This window comes from Pleurodeles waltl, chromosome 1_2, assembly GCF_031143425.1.
Source record: "Pleurodeles waltl isolate 20211129_DDA chromosome 1_2, aPleWal1.hap1.20221129, whole genome shotgun sequence".
Lineage (NCBI taxonomy): Eukaryota > Metazoa > Chordata > Amphibia > Caudata > Salamandridae > Pleurodeles > Pleurodeles waltl.
Genome location: NC_090437.1, coordinates 411,788,969 through 411,806,093, shown reverse-complemented (window position 1 = coordinate 411,806,093; position 17,125 = coordinate 411,788,969). Strand labels below are relative to the sequence as shown.

Here is a 17,125-nt window from a genome sequence, read left to right as displayed (position 1 = left end):
ATGGGAGGACGACCTGGAGCAGGATATCACGAGCGGACAGTGGGAATTCTGCTGCCAGGAAACTAAGGAGATATCCTACAATGGCAGTTACAGGCGGACACATTACAAATATTTGCACAGAGCATATATCACCCCAATGGACCTAGCCCAAAACTATTGTGATGATGACCCCAGTGCACTCGTTGTGGTGCACCGGAAGCAACTTTCCTCCACTTGGCATGGGCATCCCCTGCGAAAGCCACATACTGGTCTAAAGTCCAGTCCGCCTTGTCAGACATGATTGATCATGCCTATCACCTCACCCCCATGGTAATATTGGTGGGATATGTTAAGGAGGTCCCGAAGGCATATTGTAAATTTATTGTCTTGGCTGCATTACTGGCGAAACGACGGGTGGCGATGAGATGGGGGAGTGGCTCTGCTCCAAGATTTGAGGACTGTCTTCAAGATATGACACTATAGGAATGGTCAGGGATATGTGTGGAAATGCTATCGATGATGGCGCGTCCCCAATACTTTTGGCAACCTTTTTGATTGTACTTGTCACAATTACATGCCAATTGATAATACTGTGTGTCATCATGTTTTTGAATTTGGAAATGCTGTGTTATTTTTATATGTACAACGTTATATTTTATAACTTGCTTAGGATGCCGGAGGCTCAACACAATACACTGGGAGGCTGAATGGCAGTGGATGGGCAAGATGAGTATATCCCCAGTATGTGATAAGCCCCAGATCACGAGGAAATACACCACATCAACCTGTTAATGTATTTTAACGGCTATATTCTGCAAGATGCCCGCTGCTGTGTTCCTCGGCCCGATTTTGTAATGGTTTCGAACTGTTCAGTACAACGCAGTGATACATTGCTTTGGCCACAATATTGTTGAGTTTATAAACGGATAAAATGAATAAATAGAAATGCTAGAAAAAAATCAAACAGCGACAGCTCTGTCAGGTTCCCCAGCTCCATATGTGATTTACTGTTCCAGTCTGTGTTTTCTTGAATTCTGAGACGTGTAGATTTACTTATTTTATTATATAACAGGCTTACAAAATTCAGAATTCAAAGGGAAAAACCTAGACTAGGGCAGCACATCATGCATGGGCCTGGGAAAATTGGCAGCTATGTATCCACATATTCATAAAAGCTTGACTTAAAAAACCTGCAAGCGACCTGTTATCAGAATGAAATTGCAGCTAATGTTCTCTGAAAAAAGGTAGAATGCCTTGCTCGCAGTTTCCACGCAAAGCTGTCTGCACTATTTCTTAAAAACACATGAATTCCTCATCGAGTCCTCTGACACATTTGTAGTTAAACTTCTAAGAAAGTGATCTTTGCTAGCTATCACCTGATCGGTTCACAGGGCATGGAGGCACAACAGCCAGAGGTAGCCTTCCACTGCATCTCACTGCAGCACTGGGTGTGTTAGCTGAACGCCCACCCCCTGTCCGAAGAGGAGTGGACTAAAAATGCCTTGGTTCTTCAGCCTCAGCACTGGAAAGAACTTCACTCCACGAATGGCCACTGCACAGGGCAAGAGAACCTAATGACAGTAGCCACAGCCCGATTACTGAGAACTTTGAGGATATGATCTCTAGCACTGCCTCCTGAACTCACGTTCTCCTCAGAGTGGAAACGTTACTTTATATTAACATTGCATCATTGGTGTCAAAGTAATAGAGCAGCCTGGCTACCTCACTCTGGCCTTCCGAGCTCCATCTATTTAACCCCGAGTGAGGCATTTACCACGTGTGGTAAATACTTCATGTTCCGAGTTATCAAAACAAAATGAAGCATAACCTGCAGACTCGATTTTTAACACTGAATTCCACGTTTTGCCATTTTTCTGGGCCTTCCTCCACCTATTACATTTTGGCAGGTTTTTGCCATTTTTCCACAGCTGTCCCACATATCACAATTAACCAGGCCTCCGGTAATTAGGGAGGAATTTAGCCCTTGTAAGGAGTAGCCATGTATGAGTGGCCTACTGAACGTGGTATTACTCTGATTTGTTAAGAGGACGTGTTTGGAAAGAACAGATTACTCGAACAGGACAAAAGCCGAAGGAAAAGATAGAAACGGTGCAGTCTAGGTGGGGCAAAGGGAGGCTGAAGAAATTTTAGGTGAAAGGGGTAGGTGGAGGTAGAACTCGAAGAAGCCAGGAACAGTGCAAAGGAAGGCTGAAAAATATCAGACACAAGGGGCTGCATGTGCTATATATAGAGGATGCATCCATACGTTGTGTGTGTATGTGTGTGTGTGTGTGTAAATGGGGTTAAACGATATCAATAGTCTATCTAGTGTAGCTGTGTGTTGCCTTTTCTTCTGGGACTTCCACGTGTCTGCCCGTCTCCCTGTGCATTTGTGGTGGGGATGAGCTCTACTGCGTCGGAGAAGCATTTCCAGGAATGGACGGCCCAGCTCACATCACAGGTTTCCTCCTACACAAAAAAAACAACAGGCACTCCGATGTTCGGTATTGAATTTATTGTGACCTGCGCCAGCGCGTTTCGGCCTTGTGAATAGTGCTTTTTGTTCATGGCAATAAAATACAATTATGTTGAACTATGGGATCTGTAGTTTCACATATTACACCTTATACATTTTAACCCCCCCCAAAATATTTTAAGATTTTATACCAGATTTCAATATCTACATTAATTTATATCCGATATATTATATATGTATTAAAAGCGATTCTTCTTTACTTAGTCCATTCAGCATTTGTGATTCTAAATAAAAATATATATTTTGATTCTAAACACCTTAATTCTAGAGTTCTTATTCCTCCCCTCTGATTACTTTCTGTGTGATCAGTTACAAAATGCTGCATGTAGCTGTCTTTCACTTTATGATCTTAATGAAAATGTCTTGCTACCGGGTAGATGGAACTTTTTCTTCCAATCTCTCACTGTTCTACTGAAATTAGGGGCCAGATGTAGGAAGAAATGGGTATGTGACTCGCAAATTGCGAGTCGCAAACCCATATGCAGGATGGTGTCCCTGACACCATCTGCGAATCGCAAGGGGGGTCGCAAAGACCCACCTCATTAATATTAATGAGGTGGGTCGCAATTTGCGACCCCCTTGCAATTCCCTGCAGTCACAGGGATGGTGGCCTGCTGGAGACAGCAGACCACCATGTCTGTGACTGCTTTTTTAATAAAGCAGTTTTTTTTTTGTATTGCAGCCCGTTTTCCTTAAAGGAAAACGAGTTGCAATACACTCGAGAAAATGAAACCATTTGGTTTCATTTTTTCTGAGCAGGCAGTGGTCCATAGGACCACTGCCTGCTCTGAAAAAATATTTTTAGAGCCATTCACAAAGGAGAAGGGGTCCCATGGGGACCCCATCTCTTTTGCAAATGGGTTAGCACCCACTTCACATGGGTGCTAACTGCGAATTGCTTTGCGACAGCGTTCGCGGTCACAAAGCAATTCTGCATCGCAATGCGAATTGCAAATAGGAAGGGGAACACCCCTTCCTATTTGCGAGTCGCGAAATGGGAATGAGCATCGCGATGCCCATTTTGCATGGTGCAAACAGCGAATTTTGCTGTTTGCTCCTTGCAAAACGTTTGTTACATCTGGCCCTAGATTCTTTACCGGGAACACTGTGCTTCCCACATAGGAAATACACTTTGTCATTAGGGTCTTTGAGGCATTACAAAGACAGGCTAGTGCGATGTTGGCCAGGGTAGGAAATAGTTTAGGTATACGACTACAGCGTAATCTTAGAGTGGCCTTTGCTACAGCTCAGACTGTTTATTTATCATGTTCTAAATTTATGTTTGAACAGAGAGTCTCAGCTTCTAATTCCACAATTAATCAAAGCTGATTACAGTCATGAACTGACAACAGCGAAAAGTCAATACATGTATGAATACCTCTCCAAACCACAGATAGCAAAGCTTGTTCAAAGCATCAAAAGAACAACTTGTGCCAAATACTAACTCTAAAGTAAATGTTGGATGGTATCCAGATAGTTCAAAGCTAGTGTGAGTATCGGTGAATATAAAACATAAACATGTTTTCAGTTGTGGAGCATTTGCGATCCAGTCCCGCCGTGAGGTCTTCACCTTATCTGGCAAAATCACACCAACATTGCACAGATCAGAAGTTCTTTCTCAGCTGTTTAATTTCACAACACATATGAAATGAAGATAACATTTGTGGTTGACTCGTGTACAGATTGCTTGAGCTGATTCACTGAGGGAAAGGGGTTAATTTTCGGGAAAGTGAGCAACTCTGCACATTAGTTCTACAGTGAAGTTGAACACAGTGTTTCCACTTTTAGGGGCCCTTTGGAGTAATGGATATTCGTCAGCCTTAAAGCAATTGCACTAGGAGTTAATGCACTTGTAATAAGCCGGATGAGCTACCTGTCACGTTTCTGATGCAGTAACCTGTATGTCAAACTCTAAATCAGGCCTTTAGTGTTTCCAAACCACTCTTGCTTCCATTTTCACTCTGTTGGTCTACGTTTGCCCTCTTGAAGTAATGAACCGGCCATAGATGATTGAGGAGCTGGTCACATAGCCTGCTGTTTGTGGATAACCTGGTCTGTGGTGTTGGCAGAGATGCACCAGTCCAGCCTACTCATAATTAATTTGCACAAACATGGTGTCCTCCAAGACTTCTTTTTCTAGTGGATATGAAAAATATTGCATGATACTTCTGTTAATGAGCCTTTGCCTATCAAAGACTTACTGTACTGACTAAGTCCTAAACCGAAGAATTATGGGTTTTAGTATGAGAAGATGGAGACAGTTTACAGGTTTCTGAAGAAATGTGTGTGTCTCTTTAACAGCCTATAAACAGTGTCATTGCAAGCATATGTTTGTTGTTTCAAAACGAATGTATTAAGCTTTTTAATGTGATGACTAGACATTGCTTCTTTCACCTTTCCAGTTATTAATACTGCTAATTAATGTGTAATTCACCTGCTAAATGTAAGAATCAGTTCATTAGGTGTGTACTCACCTACACCAGGTGACATACCTTTTGGACAACAGTGATGCCGAGATAGCTTACTATCCTGAGAATGTTTTTGCTGTCATTCACTGCAATCAGGTGAAAGCAGTGAGAAGTAAAGTTTGTTTTGTACTGTAACAATGCCGAGAGAGTCTGTCTCTTTCAGGTCATCATTGCTCCTGTGGTCAGACTACCACAAATTGAATAGCCTGTTCTTTGGTCGATGACAAATAACTGAGAATAAGCGGGAGTTTTTTTTTATCACCTGCTTCTGAGTGACAGCTTGTGCTTCACTTCCATCTATTTGATGTCACTAATTTTCCTTTGGTGAAAACATCAGTTACTCACGGTATCCATCTATAATTCTCTATGGTTATGTCGCTTGGAGTTCTGTTGCTTCTATCTACATAGATTGGGCGAGGCCTCTGTTGCAACTGTTTCCTGGGTCTCTGCCTGTAGAAATGGCTCTGCGTGTACCCAACAGACTGGTGATACAGTAGAGAGGAATCGGAGCCTCTAGTGTAAAGGCGTAGCCAGTCTGAAACCAGCCAAGCATTCACCTCTAATCCACCCTGTCTGACACAAAGGCAAACGCTGGAAAGTCCCCAAGGAGGTAATGTTTGTGGGTTAGGCCTCTGGTGCTGAGCTGAGAGCATATGTTGAAAGTCCAAGGGTTAACAATGGTATCCGGCTTCACCTTAATCAGGAACAAAGGATCCTGGGAAGAAACAAAAAAGCCGACAGGGCTCAATCCATTTGCAAGCACAGCGCGCAGAGCAAAGGGATGCCAACCGCATCCTGTTGATCAGACGGCGTCTCCATCCGAGACTGCCTTATGTGATGGGTCTGGAATGCTGTAGCCAGCGAAAAAAATGGCCTGATAACAAAACCTCCTTTATTGCACATATTCCTGATTATTCTTTTCTGTCTATTTGCTCCCTGCCCCTGCCTTCGATTCTACAAACACACATTCATAATTGGCAATCTTCAAAGTAAGCTACCTTGAGCACATTCCACAGTGCCCACTGCAGACATTCTCACGAGTATCAGGCCACCACTACGTGTGATCAGGAGGATGGACTCATTTTTGGCATGTCTTCATGTTGTCATCACATTGTAAATGTCACAAATTTTGGGGTAGGAGAATGTCTGCTGAACTAACCAACCTTCAGCTGCCACTCTCAGCCGTTGAGCGCGCCATGAAAGCTGTATGTCACAAAATTGAGGGAAAATATTGAGGGTCCAAATTATTCAGGCCTCCATATAGATGATCCAAAATATCTACAAACCTTCACGACATATGTATGTGTAGTCAAGGTTCTTACACGTAAAATTAAATATAGTAAACCTTTACTTATCTATCTGTACTTACCTTAACGATATTTGTGTTCTCAGTACTTAGCACTTAATATGTTGGTCCCACAGTATTTTTCCCTCGATATTCTGGTGGACGACTCTATCACAGTTTCAAACTGGGTGTCCCAGACTTTGAGCAGTGCATTCCTTCTATTAACACATCGACAAAGTGCCCTTGCTTAAGGGTTTATGGTAGTGTCACGTGCCTGCTGTTGGTGACTAGAAGGGAGATAGTCCGAGAGCGCCGAGGCGCGCAGCTGCAGCATCGATTGGATGTGCTATAGAGGCCAGGGGTTCAACTGTGGAACCATCAAGCCTGGGTTATAATTAGGCGGGGAAGAAATACATGTTACTGCGTTTAATATTCAGTTATCTGTTGCTTAGCTGCCATAATATAGAGTTTGCATTTCAGTTGACCCCCTTTCCAAATGACCAACCCCAGGTTAATTGTCTTGTTTGTTACTAGTAATAGTATCACGCACAACGACGCATTGTGACGCAGTGGCGGCATTGTAACACGCTCACTTATATTTTGTGTTCGCAGCCTTCCGATGCCTTGATTTTGGGAAAGATAAAAAACGTCGACTGTGTTCTCCTGGCCAGGTAAGTGAGAGCTCCCGGAATGTTACAAATGTAGCTTTTAAGTTTGTTAGACTAGAAGACTGCCACGAAATGACTCATTCTATGCGACACCTAGGCTCGCCGGTTAAATTAACAACCTGTAGCAAGCTGGCACACTGTACTCCATATTACAAGGGAAGGGCGTAACAAATCCAAGCTTTAGTGTGAACTCCGAATCCCGAGCCTTGGAATGAGGTTCTCATTGCTTAAATTTAGTAGTGACTTAAAACTTCTCTACTTACATTCGCATGCAAACATATTATTTAGTTGTTGTTGTTATTAATATATTTATTTCTTTTACTCAGGTACACCCAGTACCAATTATCCATCCATCTGCACCTCTGTCTGTCCTTACTTCTGTCCTGTGCGTGTCTGTCTGTGTTGAGGAGTGGTTTGTTGATTGGTGTGGGTCTGCCGTGATCGTGTTTTCATGAATCCAGCTCTTTGGTCTCTGACTGGCTGACTGGCCAACAATCCATTTTCCTCTGTGTGTTTTCTTTAAATCTGTGCGCTGTCTCTATGATTGTGTTTTGTCTTTGTACATCGGTACCTGCATGTGTATGATCTCTGTGCGGGGGTTATTAAGGTGTGAACCCGTGCGTCTGTTTGTAGAGTCAGGTACATACCTTCCTTGTAGTCTGTGTGTTGCAGGTTTGTTGGCCTGTATGCCCGATGGCCTTTTCGTAAGGGCTCCTGTACGTCTGATGGCACCCACCATAGGTTATTTCTTCAGGGAAAGGCCACAGATTGAATGGCTGTTACCACTCCAGTACTTTCTCTGCCTCAAATGCAATTTATCAAGCAGTTGGGATGCATTTTACGCCTGCCTCTCCTCCACATCAGTTATGCATCCAGTCATACATTTGGCATTTCTCTGTCCATCAGTTCATCCATCCTACTGTCAATTTGTCTGTCTCACCCCTTATGTCTGCATTTATATTCTCTTTGAATGGATAAAAGAAAACGCAATCGCTAAGCATAGCACATAAAACCCTGACATGCATTTAATAAAAAATAGCCAGCAAGCATTCAAAAAATGCAAGACAATTCCCATTTCAGTCGATTCCCATGTCGGAAACTAAGTGGGCTAAGTGAGACTCTTGGCGGTTGGTCCACCAGGGGCAGAGGCTGCGGCATCCACCAGCCAGGTGTAGGGTCTGTGCCTTATTTGGAGTTCCTCTCCTGTCAGGCAGCGTTGACCTCAGTGCTGCAAGGGCAGCTGCTGGTGCAGCAGCTCCCTTTACAGCCCTACAAGTTTGCCATGTGGGGGCCATGGCAACCCTTTTTTTGTTTAGAGAAAAGGCGGAGTTTATTTTCCTTAAAAAAACAAATGCTCCGATGCACAGGGAGTACTCTTCCTGCAAGTGACATTAATTCTGCATTTTCCCCGCCTACCTCTGGCAAACATTGCATGCAAACACAAGCAGGGAAAGTGAGTGATGGTCACCCTGCACTCGTTACTGTGATCTGGAGCCCCTTTGGCGGATGAATTCCCAGTTCAGATTTTTACACTAACAGAGACAGAGGTGGCTCTATCATTGTTAACCTGTACTTTCCTGAACTCTGAACAGAGCGGGGAACCATGACTTTGCCGTAGCACTGCCATGTTATGGCAATGCTTCCATTCTGACAAACTTTACATAAGGCCCTAAATCTGAAGGTTGAAATGTTTACCTGACCTACACCCCATCTCTGTCAACGTGGAAGGGAGCCTATGATCCGGTCACCTATGCCCTATTACTAACATTGGCTGGGAAGCCTGCTAGCGCAGGTGTCTTAATAAAAATTATTAATTAGTGTTCATGTATTTTGAATAATAAGTTTATGTAGAAAAAGTAATAACGTAGAAAAATAATGTACGCATTTCAAAATGTGATCACGAAGAAAGGCCACCTATGTTAACAAAGTGTACTAATCAATGATTATTACGTATGAAATATTGAAAATGTGTTAGACTGATGCAGTAATATGTCATATTAAGGGTTCTGAATTTAGCTTTAGCTTTAACAATTGTAGGCCTTAACTTTATGAGTGTCTTGGCCTACTTGCCAGGCCTCATGTAAAAGCTGTATTTCTTAGCATTTATTAAAAATGCTGACCAAGTGAATTAAACTGTGAAATGTCTATTGTATTGAACAGTGCAAGAAACAGAATTGTGAACATGAGTCATTAATACAAAGACCCCCCCACCATCTTACAATAGCATAGAATGACATGAGATATGAAATATGTCTTAATACCCTAACATGATGAACCTAACCTCTAACCTAAGAGAGCTAGGTGTGTTAAACCTAATCTGCCAATGCCATGTCCATGAGAAGAGCCCCACAACCCTCATTACCTTGGAATGAGGTCTCTATATCAGACTCCATGGGGGACACGAAGATTGGGTCAGCATCAAGGCGATGTGTGGCATCGATAGTGTTGATGTCCTCTGGTAGGAATCCCTCTAACCGTCTGTGTACGGTGTATTTATACAGATCTGATCGGACCCCTGATGTAGGTCTGTTCCCAAACAATAGATAACAAGATATGCTTGGGGCGGCAATTACATAAACAATTCCCTCGAAAGCCTCAAGTGGGAAAGTATCTAATATCTACAGTTTGTTTATCTTTGGTGCTAATGGTGATGCCTTAGCACAGTGGCACTGATAACATGGAACTGAAACATCTTCCTAACTAGAAACAATGCAGCCATCTTGGAAAGATATAGTTAAAAAATTGTGCTAAAGCAGAGCAAGCTATGTAGGGTAAAAGTCACTTGGTGACAGGGGCACAAGTCTGCAAGCCAGAAGGCTAAGCTAACTCCTGCTTCCCATTAAAACAAGATAGGAGTCACTACAGTTTCCTTAGTGGGGATAGGAGGAATCTAAATTCTAATGCTGATTTTTCCTGGTTGGTTGCCAGTAAGTCTTTATAGTTGAGTAGGGCATGCTTAATCTGTATATATTTAAGATGATGTGTATATGCCAGGCTGAATTGTTCTTCCAGTTCAGTGTATGATTTGAAACCATCTCATCCCCATATGTCTCTCACCTTTGACATCCTTTAACCTTGTATTCTTCCTTTCCCAAGCTCTGACATTTTGTACAATTCTTGTAATACTGGTGATTTGTTTAGTGGCATTTCCAAAATTGGACTATACTCGATCCTATTTGTCAGGAGGCCACATTTCACACCTTCACTACAGCTCTGGTGCTGGAAGCATTGTTTTATAATGTGGAATCACTAGCCACTGGATGGATAGTCTTAAAAAATCATGTAACAATTACCAAAGAATCTACACATCTCTGTCTCACCACTTTAATCGAGAGTATTCTAAATGAGAGTATTCTATTACATATGTGCTTTTAACCCACTTTCCAAAATAGTGCACGGGTCCCTTCTTTAAGATTCTATTTCCTGCTGTGTAGCCAAAGTTCAACCCTACCAGCCCTTCACGATCAAAGTGAAGTACTCCCCAAAAGGCACCCCGTGGAGTAAGCCTATATCTTGTTTCTGTGACCCTTCAGCTTCAGAGAGATTCCCTTGGAGGGTCTTATTTTCACTTTCGCATGCCACACGAAAAAGCTGGATACTCTGTCTGAGGGCCTCCCTTTGAGAAGTCTCACAGTTTCCCTGTCAGGAAGATGTCTTACCAGAAAGCTTTCAGAAATTCATCTATGTACGTTTTTATCAGCGACATTCTGCTATTGATGGATAACTGTCAGAACAGGAAGGGGGTGAGATCAAGAAGTCTATTGTATGTAGAAATCCTCAGATTCGTAGCCCATTCACACCCCCATGCACCCTCGTAGCTTTCTTGTTCTAGAGAGTGTGTCAGAGAAATTCATTAATGGGGGTCTTCAGAAAGCCAAAGGTTTAATCTAAACGATTAAAAGGCAAAACATAATATCCCTACTAAGCGTCATTCTTGTAGCATGTAAAATTGTAACTCAAGGTTAAATGTGACCAGGATGCAGCTGGCCTTACTCTTGAAGGGTACGGTGACAGTTGGGAAGAGAACAGAAACTCATGAACGCACACTTTATTAAGTGAGATCTCCACCTTGAGAGAACACGGCACAGATTTCGTATAATGGTGATGTGACACGATGCTCTGGGTAGTCTTATAAGAAGTTCCCTGGGGTGTTTTGAGCTCATGGTGTGCCTGTAGGGGTATCCCTTCTCTTCCTAAAACATTTTTTTTAGCTTGTAGTCACCAGGCTTAGATCATTGGTGCTTCCATAACTTCATTGCCTCCACTTGGCAGTGATCAAATTATAGAATTCCGTAGCTTGTTGCAGACCTGGACATTCTACCAAGACTCAGCTGTTAGTGTCCCTACTAAATGCACTGAGCTTTTGGTGGGGGTCATTTACAGTCTTATTCAGGGCACACCTTATGCCCTATTAGGTCTATTTCACTGTGCTAGCCCCTTAGGGAAATATTGCATTTACACAAAGACTGCTCCTGGAAATTCCATCTGGTCACTTCTTGGAGCAGGATCTCAATAGCCCTCAAGCCCTTTTTACACAGCCTTCAAGCACCCTGTTTGGAACCTATTCACCTTCACTGCCATACTCCCTCCCTGCCTTATTTGACCACCCTTTTTGTGGTATCTCATGTTGTTGACTAAATAACGTACCCAGTTGAATTTTAATTTGTATCACCTTCTGTGGAGGAGAAAGACGGTGTAGGGCCCTCCTGTTTCTACTGCATTTCGGTGTTCCTTTGCCTCGCCATCAACCTCTAGTGCCTATGAATTTCTATCAGTAGAATTTCTCTTAGGTCACTCCAACTAAACAACAGACATTGTTGAAGAGTTTTGCAGATTCAGCTACCTTGCACAGACTGTGCCTTTCTTTAGGGCTTTCTACAGTCTTATTCATTGCAGTGAACCTATGGTCAGCTTTATTGCACTGATTACGTTTCTCTAGCAGCGCTTCATTCCTCTGTCAAAGGTATCTGATTCATGTAAGCCTGAGGGGCACAGATCAGTTGACAGGAGTCATCCGACTTCTTGAGCTCAATCCTGCGGTCTTCCTCACAAAACCTCTTCCTAGGGCCCTAAAGACCAACTTTTAGTTAGACCATAACCTTAGACCAAGACTGGGTATGACAAAATATTTTTGGTAAATCTACTCTGCCCTTTTCTAATGATGTGACTGCTCTGCATAAATGTATTCATTATGCTTATTTATGGCTAGTGGAGAGGTTGAGCAAGTTCTCACAACGGTAGTTGGACCATAAGAAACTGATGAAAAAGTGCATTTGTAGTTCTCTACTATGCATCGCCTGGGCCCGACTGTGAATTACAATTAGGGCAAATTCCTTCTTTAGGTCCTGCCTTTCAACCTCATGAGTGAGGCCAGGCACAAATCATATGGAGGCTGCTTCTTTGACCTCTGGATCCCCTGAACAGCGAGCCCTTAGCAACGTCCTAACCCCCTCATATTGACCCCATCTGAAACTAGTAATGAGGGCTTAAGTGGTGAGTTTCATAACTTGTACCTGTTAGCGTGAGGTTTACTTTCAGTGTTAAATGCGGCCAAGATGGTGTCTTTCAACTTGATAGCACTGAATTGTAAGATGCACATGATTCGCTCTGCAGAAAGCATTGCAGCAGTCATTCTTTCTAGATGTGTCCTATAACAAGACTGATTAACTTAAAAGTCTGTCTTCAACTAATAGTTTGACATTTGAATGCTAAACTCTGACTCTTTTACAATTTGTATTTACATTTAATGGATTTTAACAAAAACACATATAGATAATTCCCTTTGCGGGCCCATGCAGGCCCGCAAAGGGACGGCATTACATTTTCAAAGACTCCCCTTGCACTGCCCACGAACTGCCAACCGTTGTGATGTTTAGCCCTTAAAATGACCACCATTCCTCCATATCCTCGAATGTTTCTGAGGGCATCCTCTCGCCAGGGAACTGGTTGCTACACTTTGGTCAAGCGGTCCCTGTCTCACCTCCGATACTGCCGAAATGGGTACCCTATCCCTCCCCCACCCCCTTAGAATTTTTCAGTATTTGGCCAAGTCTCTTTTAGCCAGTAATGTTGCCATCCCCACCAGGGTTTGATCCCCTCATGAGTCACACAGTTCCTCCTCAAGGCCAAACAGTGCGATCTTGGGGGAGTGCCTCTATTTTCAGGCCCAATCCCTCGGACAATGTCATGAAGATGGTTCGTCAGTATCGCTGTATGATGGGCCATTCCAATACAATGTGGTAAAAGTCACCAAGGTCACCTCGGCGGCTGGGGCAGGTGGGTTTCGGGATCTGTCGGTCATTCTAAAGGCACTTGGGTGTGCAGTAGGCACAGTGTAAAGAATTCAGTTGGATGAGGTGCCGGCAGAATGGCTAAGGTTCATAGAGCCATGCACGCCTCCCTCCATTCTGCCTCATCCAACGAACCTAACCACCCTTCCCACTTCTCCCTCAAGCTTGTGAGCATACACGGAGAATGATTCCCCAGGATTCTGTAGATCTGAAAAATTCCCCCCTTTGCCAGTTTTATCAGTATTCTGACCTCCAGGGGCTCTTTTTTCAAATTTAACATGGAAAACCATGAGGTATAGCACAATATCTTCTGTATGTTATGTCTGACATGGGGAGTATAGATCCCATGCCATTTTGATCTTGTCTGATCACACATTTCATCGGATTTCTACTAATATCCGGAGAGGCTTTGCTCCTTCCCTTTGGCATTTTCACCGTTGGCTATGACCATTCCCCTTGAACTGGTTGTGTCTCCTTTCACTATTTTGTAGAGGTCTGGATGAAAATATATCTCTGAATAAGATATAAAATTATATTATGTGTCTACCCTACTTTCTGTATTATTCCCAGCCTTTCAGTTTCCCTTAGTCCCTGCTCCTCCAGACAGCCTGCCTCCATTCCCTTCTTGTGCTGGTCATGTTAAGCACATAAGTGACAAGGGAGTATGAGAAGACGCCCAATTGGTGCTTGGTGAGGGCCGGCATTTGGGCTTCGTATTAGGTATTTTTTTTGCTTTGCAAAAATGTGCCCATCTTATCTTATCTGCAGTTTAGACATCCCACGAAGAAGGGGAACTAGAGGCCACCAACACAAAATACGCCATAGACAGTAATTTGCTTATTGGACCTTCTTCAGTTTTAGAACCATATGCTTGTGTGCATATAAATTGTTGGGAAAATTAGTTTTGTAAGTGTGTCTTAATTACTTTTTCGATTTCCTTTCTTACAGTTTTATCAGAAGATGTTGTGATTGTGTTTGTTTTATTTACTGTTCCAGGCACGGAAGGCAGCATACAATTGCACCAACAAACATCAATTTCCGTGCCAACATTTGGGCATTGGAAAAAGAAGGCTGCACTCATGTTTTGGCAACTACAGCTTGTGGCTCTCTGAAAGAAGAGATTCAGCCTGGGGACATTGTCATGATCGACCAGTTCATCGACAGGTATGGTTGAAGTTGATTGTCTGCATTCTCTATCCATCATTTCAACTTGTCCCACCCAGAGGTCAAATATTTCTTGTTATTCTGTTGTGATATTGGTGCGTGTAGACTATGATTTCTTTATTACAAATAAGAGAAATAACATTGGTTTAGAACATGAGAAACAGATGAGCATTATGTACGTACCTCTTCAGATGTAATCTTGCTTAAATTTAAACTTTAAAAATACTCACAAAGTGCTAATTTAGTTGAATTACCTTTCTGTACTGCATGGGCTCAATTTATCTTTGTACACTGATCTATTCTGCATATGAATAGCAACACAAAACAAAAACATTGTCTGTTTTGTGGTATAAACTCATTGCATTTATGGCTAATGCTCGTTCTAAATAGTCTTATAAAGCATTCTGTAAAAGAAAAAAAGTCTCTCCTTTTTACCTTAGTGGAAAGATATAATTTAACAAAGCCTTCCGCAGTGAAAAAAATGGAACAAAAATGTTTTCCGTAAACGATTCATTTATTAAATAAAGAATTGTATGGGTGATAATTCAGGGTACTTTTCAGATGTAAAATAGCTCCTTATGCACTGCAGTGTAAGCACTCCACAGGAGACCGAAGGATACACCAAACAAAAAATCCAACAGCATGAGGTGATGATTTCACTGCAGAATGTTTTGTTAATATTTTAGTCGGGGCTCTAAAAGCAGGCCAGATGTGTTGGCCTTCCAAGTGCTGTAGTTTTTATTGTGTAATACCTCCTGCTGCTGTCTGCCACCTTCATGACCCTAGTAAAATACTGCTGAAGATGTTTTCGTTAAGCAAGTGATAAAAAGATACACACTTCTAGAAAAGTTAATAGTAACATTCTGAGTTGCCATTTAGAAAGGAGCAAAACATGCAGCATTATAGAACTCAGAATGGAACGGTAAAGCTGCATTGGAGATAAAATGAACCTTGCCATATCGGTATTTCATCGGGCAGTTTTACTTCATCCTCCTAGCACCCTCACAGTGATAATCATCTATGTGTGGAAAACCCGATTTGCAGAATTGAAATTTCTTCGTGGAGATCCACTTGATTTAGTAAAAAAAACAGAATGACTTTTTCCATGTGTGAGTTTAATAAGGAGAAACTTAAAAAGGTGGATATTTCCATGGCAAAAAATCCACCTGATGTAGGTTTTAGATTTCAGTATGCATTCCCAGACATCTGTACCTTTTGCTTGAAAATAGAGATTTAAAGAATCAAAAGAAAATCGTACAAATAAAGCAGGAAAAGACATGTTTCTACTCAAGTTTACTAATTTCCCAATATAGCCCATATATGCTGTTATGTTTTTCACTTCTTCAGTTCGCACGCGTGTATGTGTTTGTGCAACCCTTTTAAAATGATATGTTTTTGTTTGTACCACTCCTACTGGGATGCCATGCAGTGCATGCACCAACCTGCCCGTGGCAAAATATTTTTAACTGTTTCATGTGACTTTCGTCCAGCACTCCCTTCCTTTTGCTCATCTTTTCACTCTAGTAATTGTACATGTAATATTACCATGTGACCCCCCCCCCCCCAACAGACGTCGTCAGATCCCACGGACTCAACATAATCTCCTGCGCAGACAACACAAAAATAATCCTCTCGCTCACTGAGTACCCCACCAACGCCAAAAGCAACTTCTGCACCGCCATGGCCCACATAGCCAAATGGATGAGAGACAACTGCCTCAAACTCAACTCTGACAAAACAGAAGTACTGATCTTTGGCAAAGAACGTCTCCATTTGGGACCACAATTGGTGGCCAGCAGAACTCAGACCAACACCCACATCGACAGACCATGCATGCTAATTGGGTTTCATCCTCAACAGCCAGCTGACCATGAAATAACAGTCAACGCAGTCGCAAACTCTTGCTTCCACACCCTTCACATGCTCCACAGAATCTTTGAATGGATCCCAATCAACATCAGGAAGACTGTCACACAGGCCTTTGTCACCAGCTGCCTCGACTGCCTCAACACCCTCTATGCAGGAAGATCCACCCACCTCCTCAGAAGACTCCAGACCATTCAAAACACCACAACCAGACTGATCCTGGGCCTCTCCAAACAGACCCACATCACGCCTCACCTCAGAAACCTCTACTGGCTCCCCATCCAAAAGAGATGCTAGTTCAAGATCCTCCTCTACACACATAGAAAGGCCTACACAATCAAGAGCCATCCTACACTAACCATCAAAAGAACTTCCATCTGTCCTCAAGACACCTGCGCTCTGCCTCACTCGCCCTCGCATGCCCCCCACCCCCGCATCCATCGCAGCCGCAGTGGGGGCCGCTCCTACTAAATCGCCGCCAAGACCTGGGACCACCTGCCCCTCCACCTCCCAGCAGCACCCTTCCTGTCTGACTTCAGAAAGAAACTCAAGACCTGACTTTTCGATGGAAACATGACACCCTCAGCACCCGGATATCCCTAGGAGTGACAGTGCTGAGCTATACAAATGCTGATTGCTAGATTGAGTGATTGAAAAGGGAGTAAAGCCATCAAGTCAAGAGTAGACAGCGGAAATAGACAAAGAGGCCATCTGGGCTGACCCAAGCCCCCTCTAAGTATACGTTATTTCTTGGAAACAGTAGGTCTAAAACTATAGCTAAGAACTTAAAAGGGCAAAAGTAGGGCAGATTGGCACCAGGCACAAGCTGGTCTGGACTCAGAATAGAGGAAGTAATATAAACAATGAAA

General features: G+C 42.9%; 1 protein-coding gene across 1 annotated transcript in view; it reads left to right on the top strand.

The window, feature by feature from the left end:
• Positions 1-17,125, top strand: part of MTAP (methylthioadenosine phosphorylase) — a 248,349-nt gene that overhangs the window by 119,352 nt on the left and 111,872 nt on the right. Inside the window, exons 3-4 of the mRNA XM_069240363.1 lie at positions 6,881-6,939; positions 14,223-14,390. Coding sequence (XP_069096464.1) covers positions 6,881-6,939; positions 14,223-14,390 — 227 coding nt within the window. The remainder of the gene's footprint in view (positions 1-6,880; positions 6,940-14,222; positions 14,391-17,125) is intronic.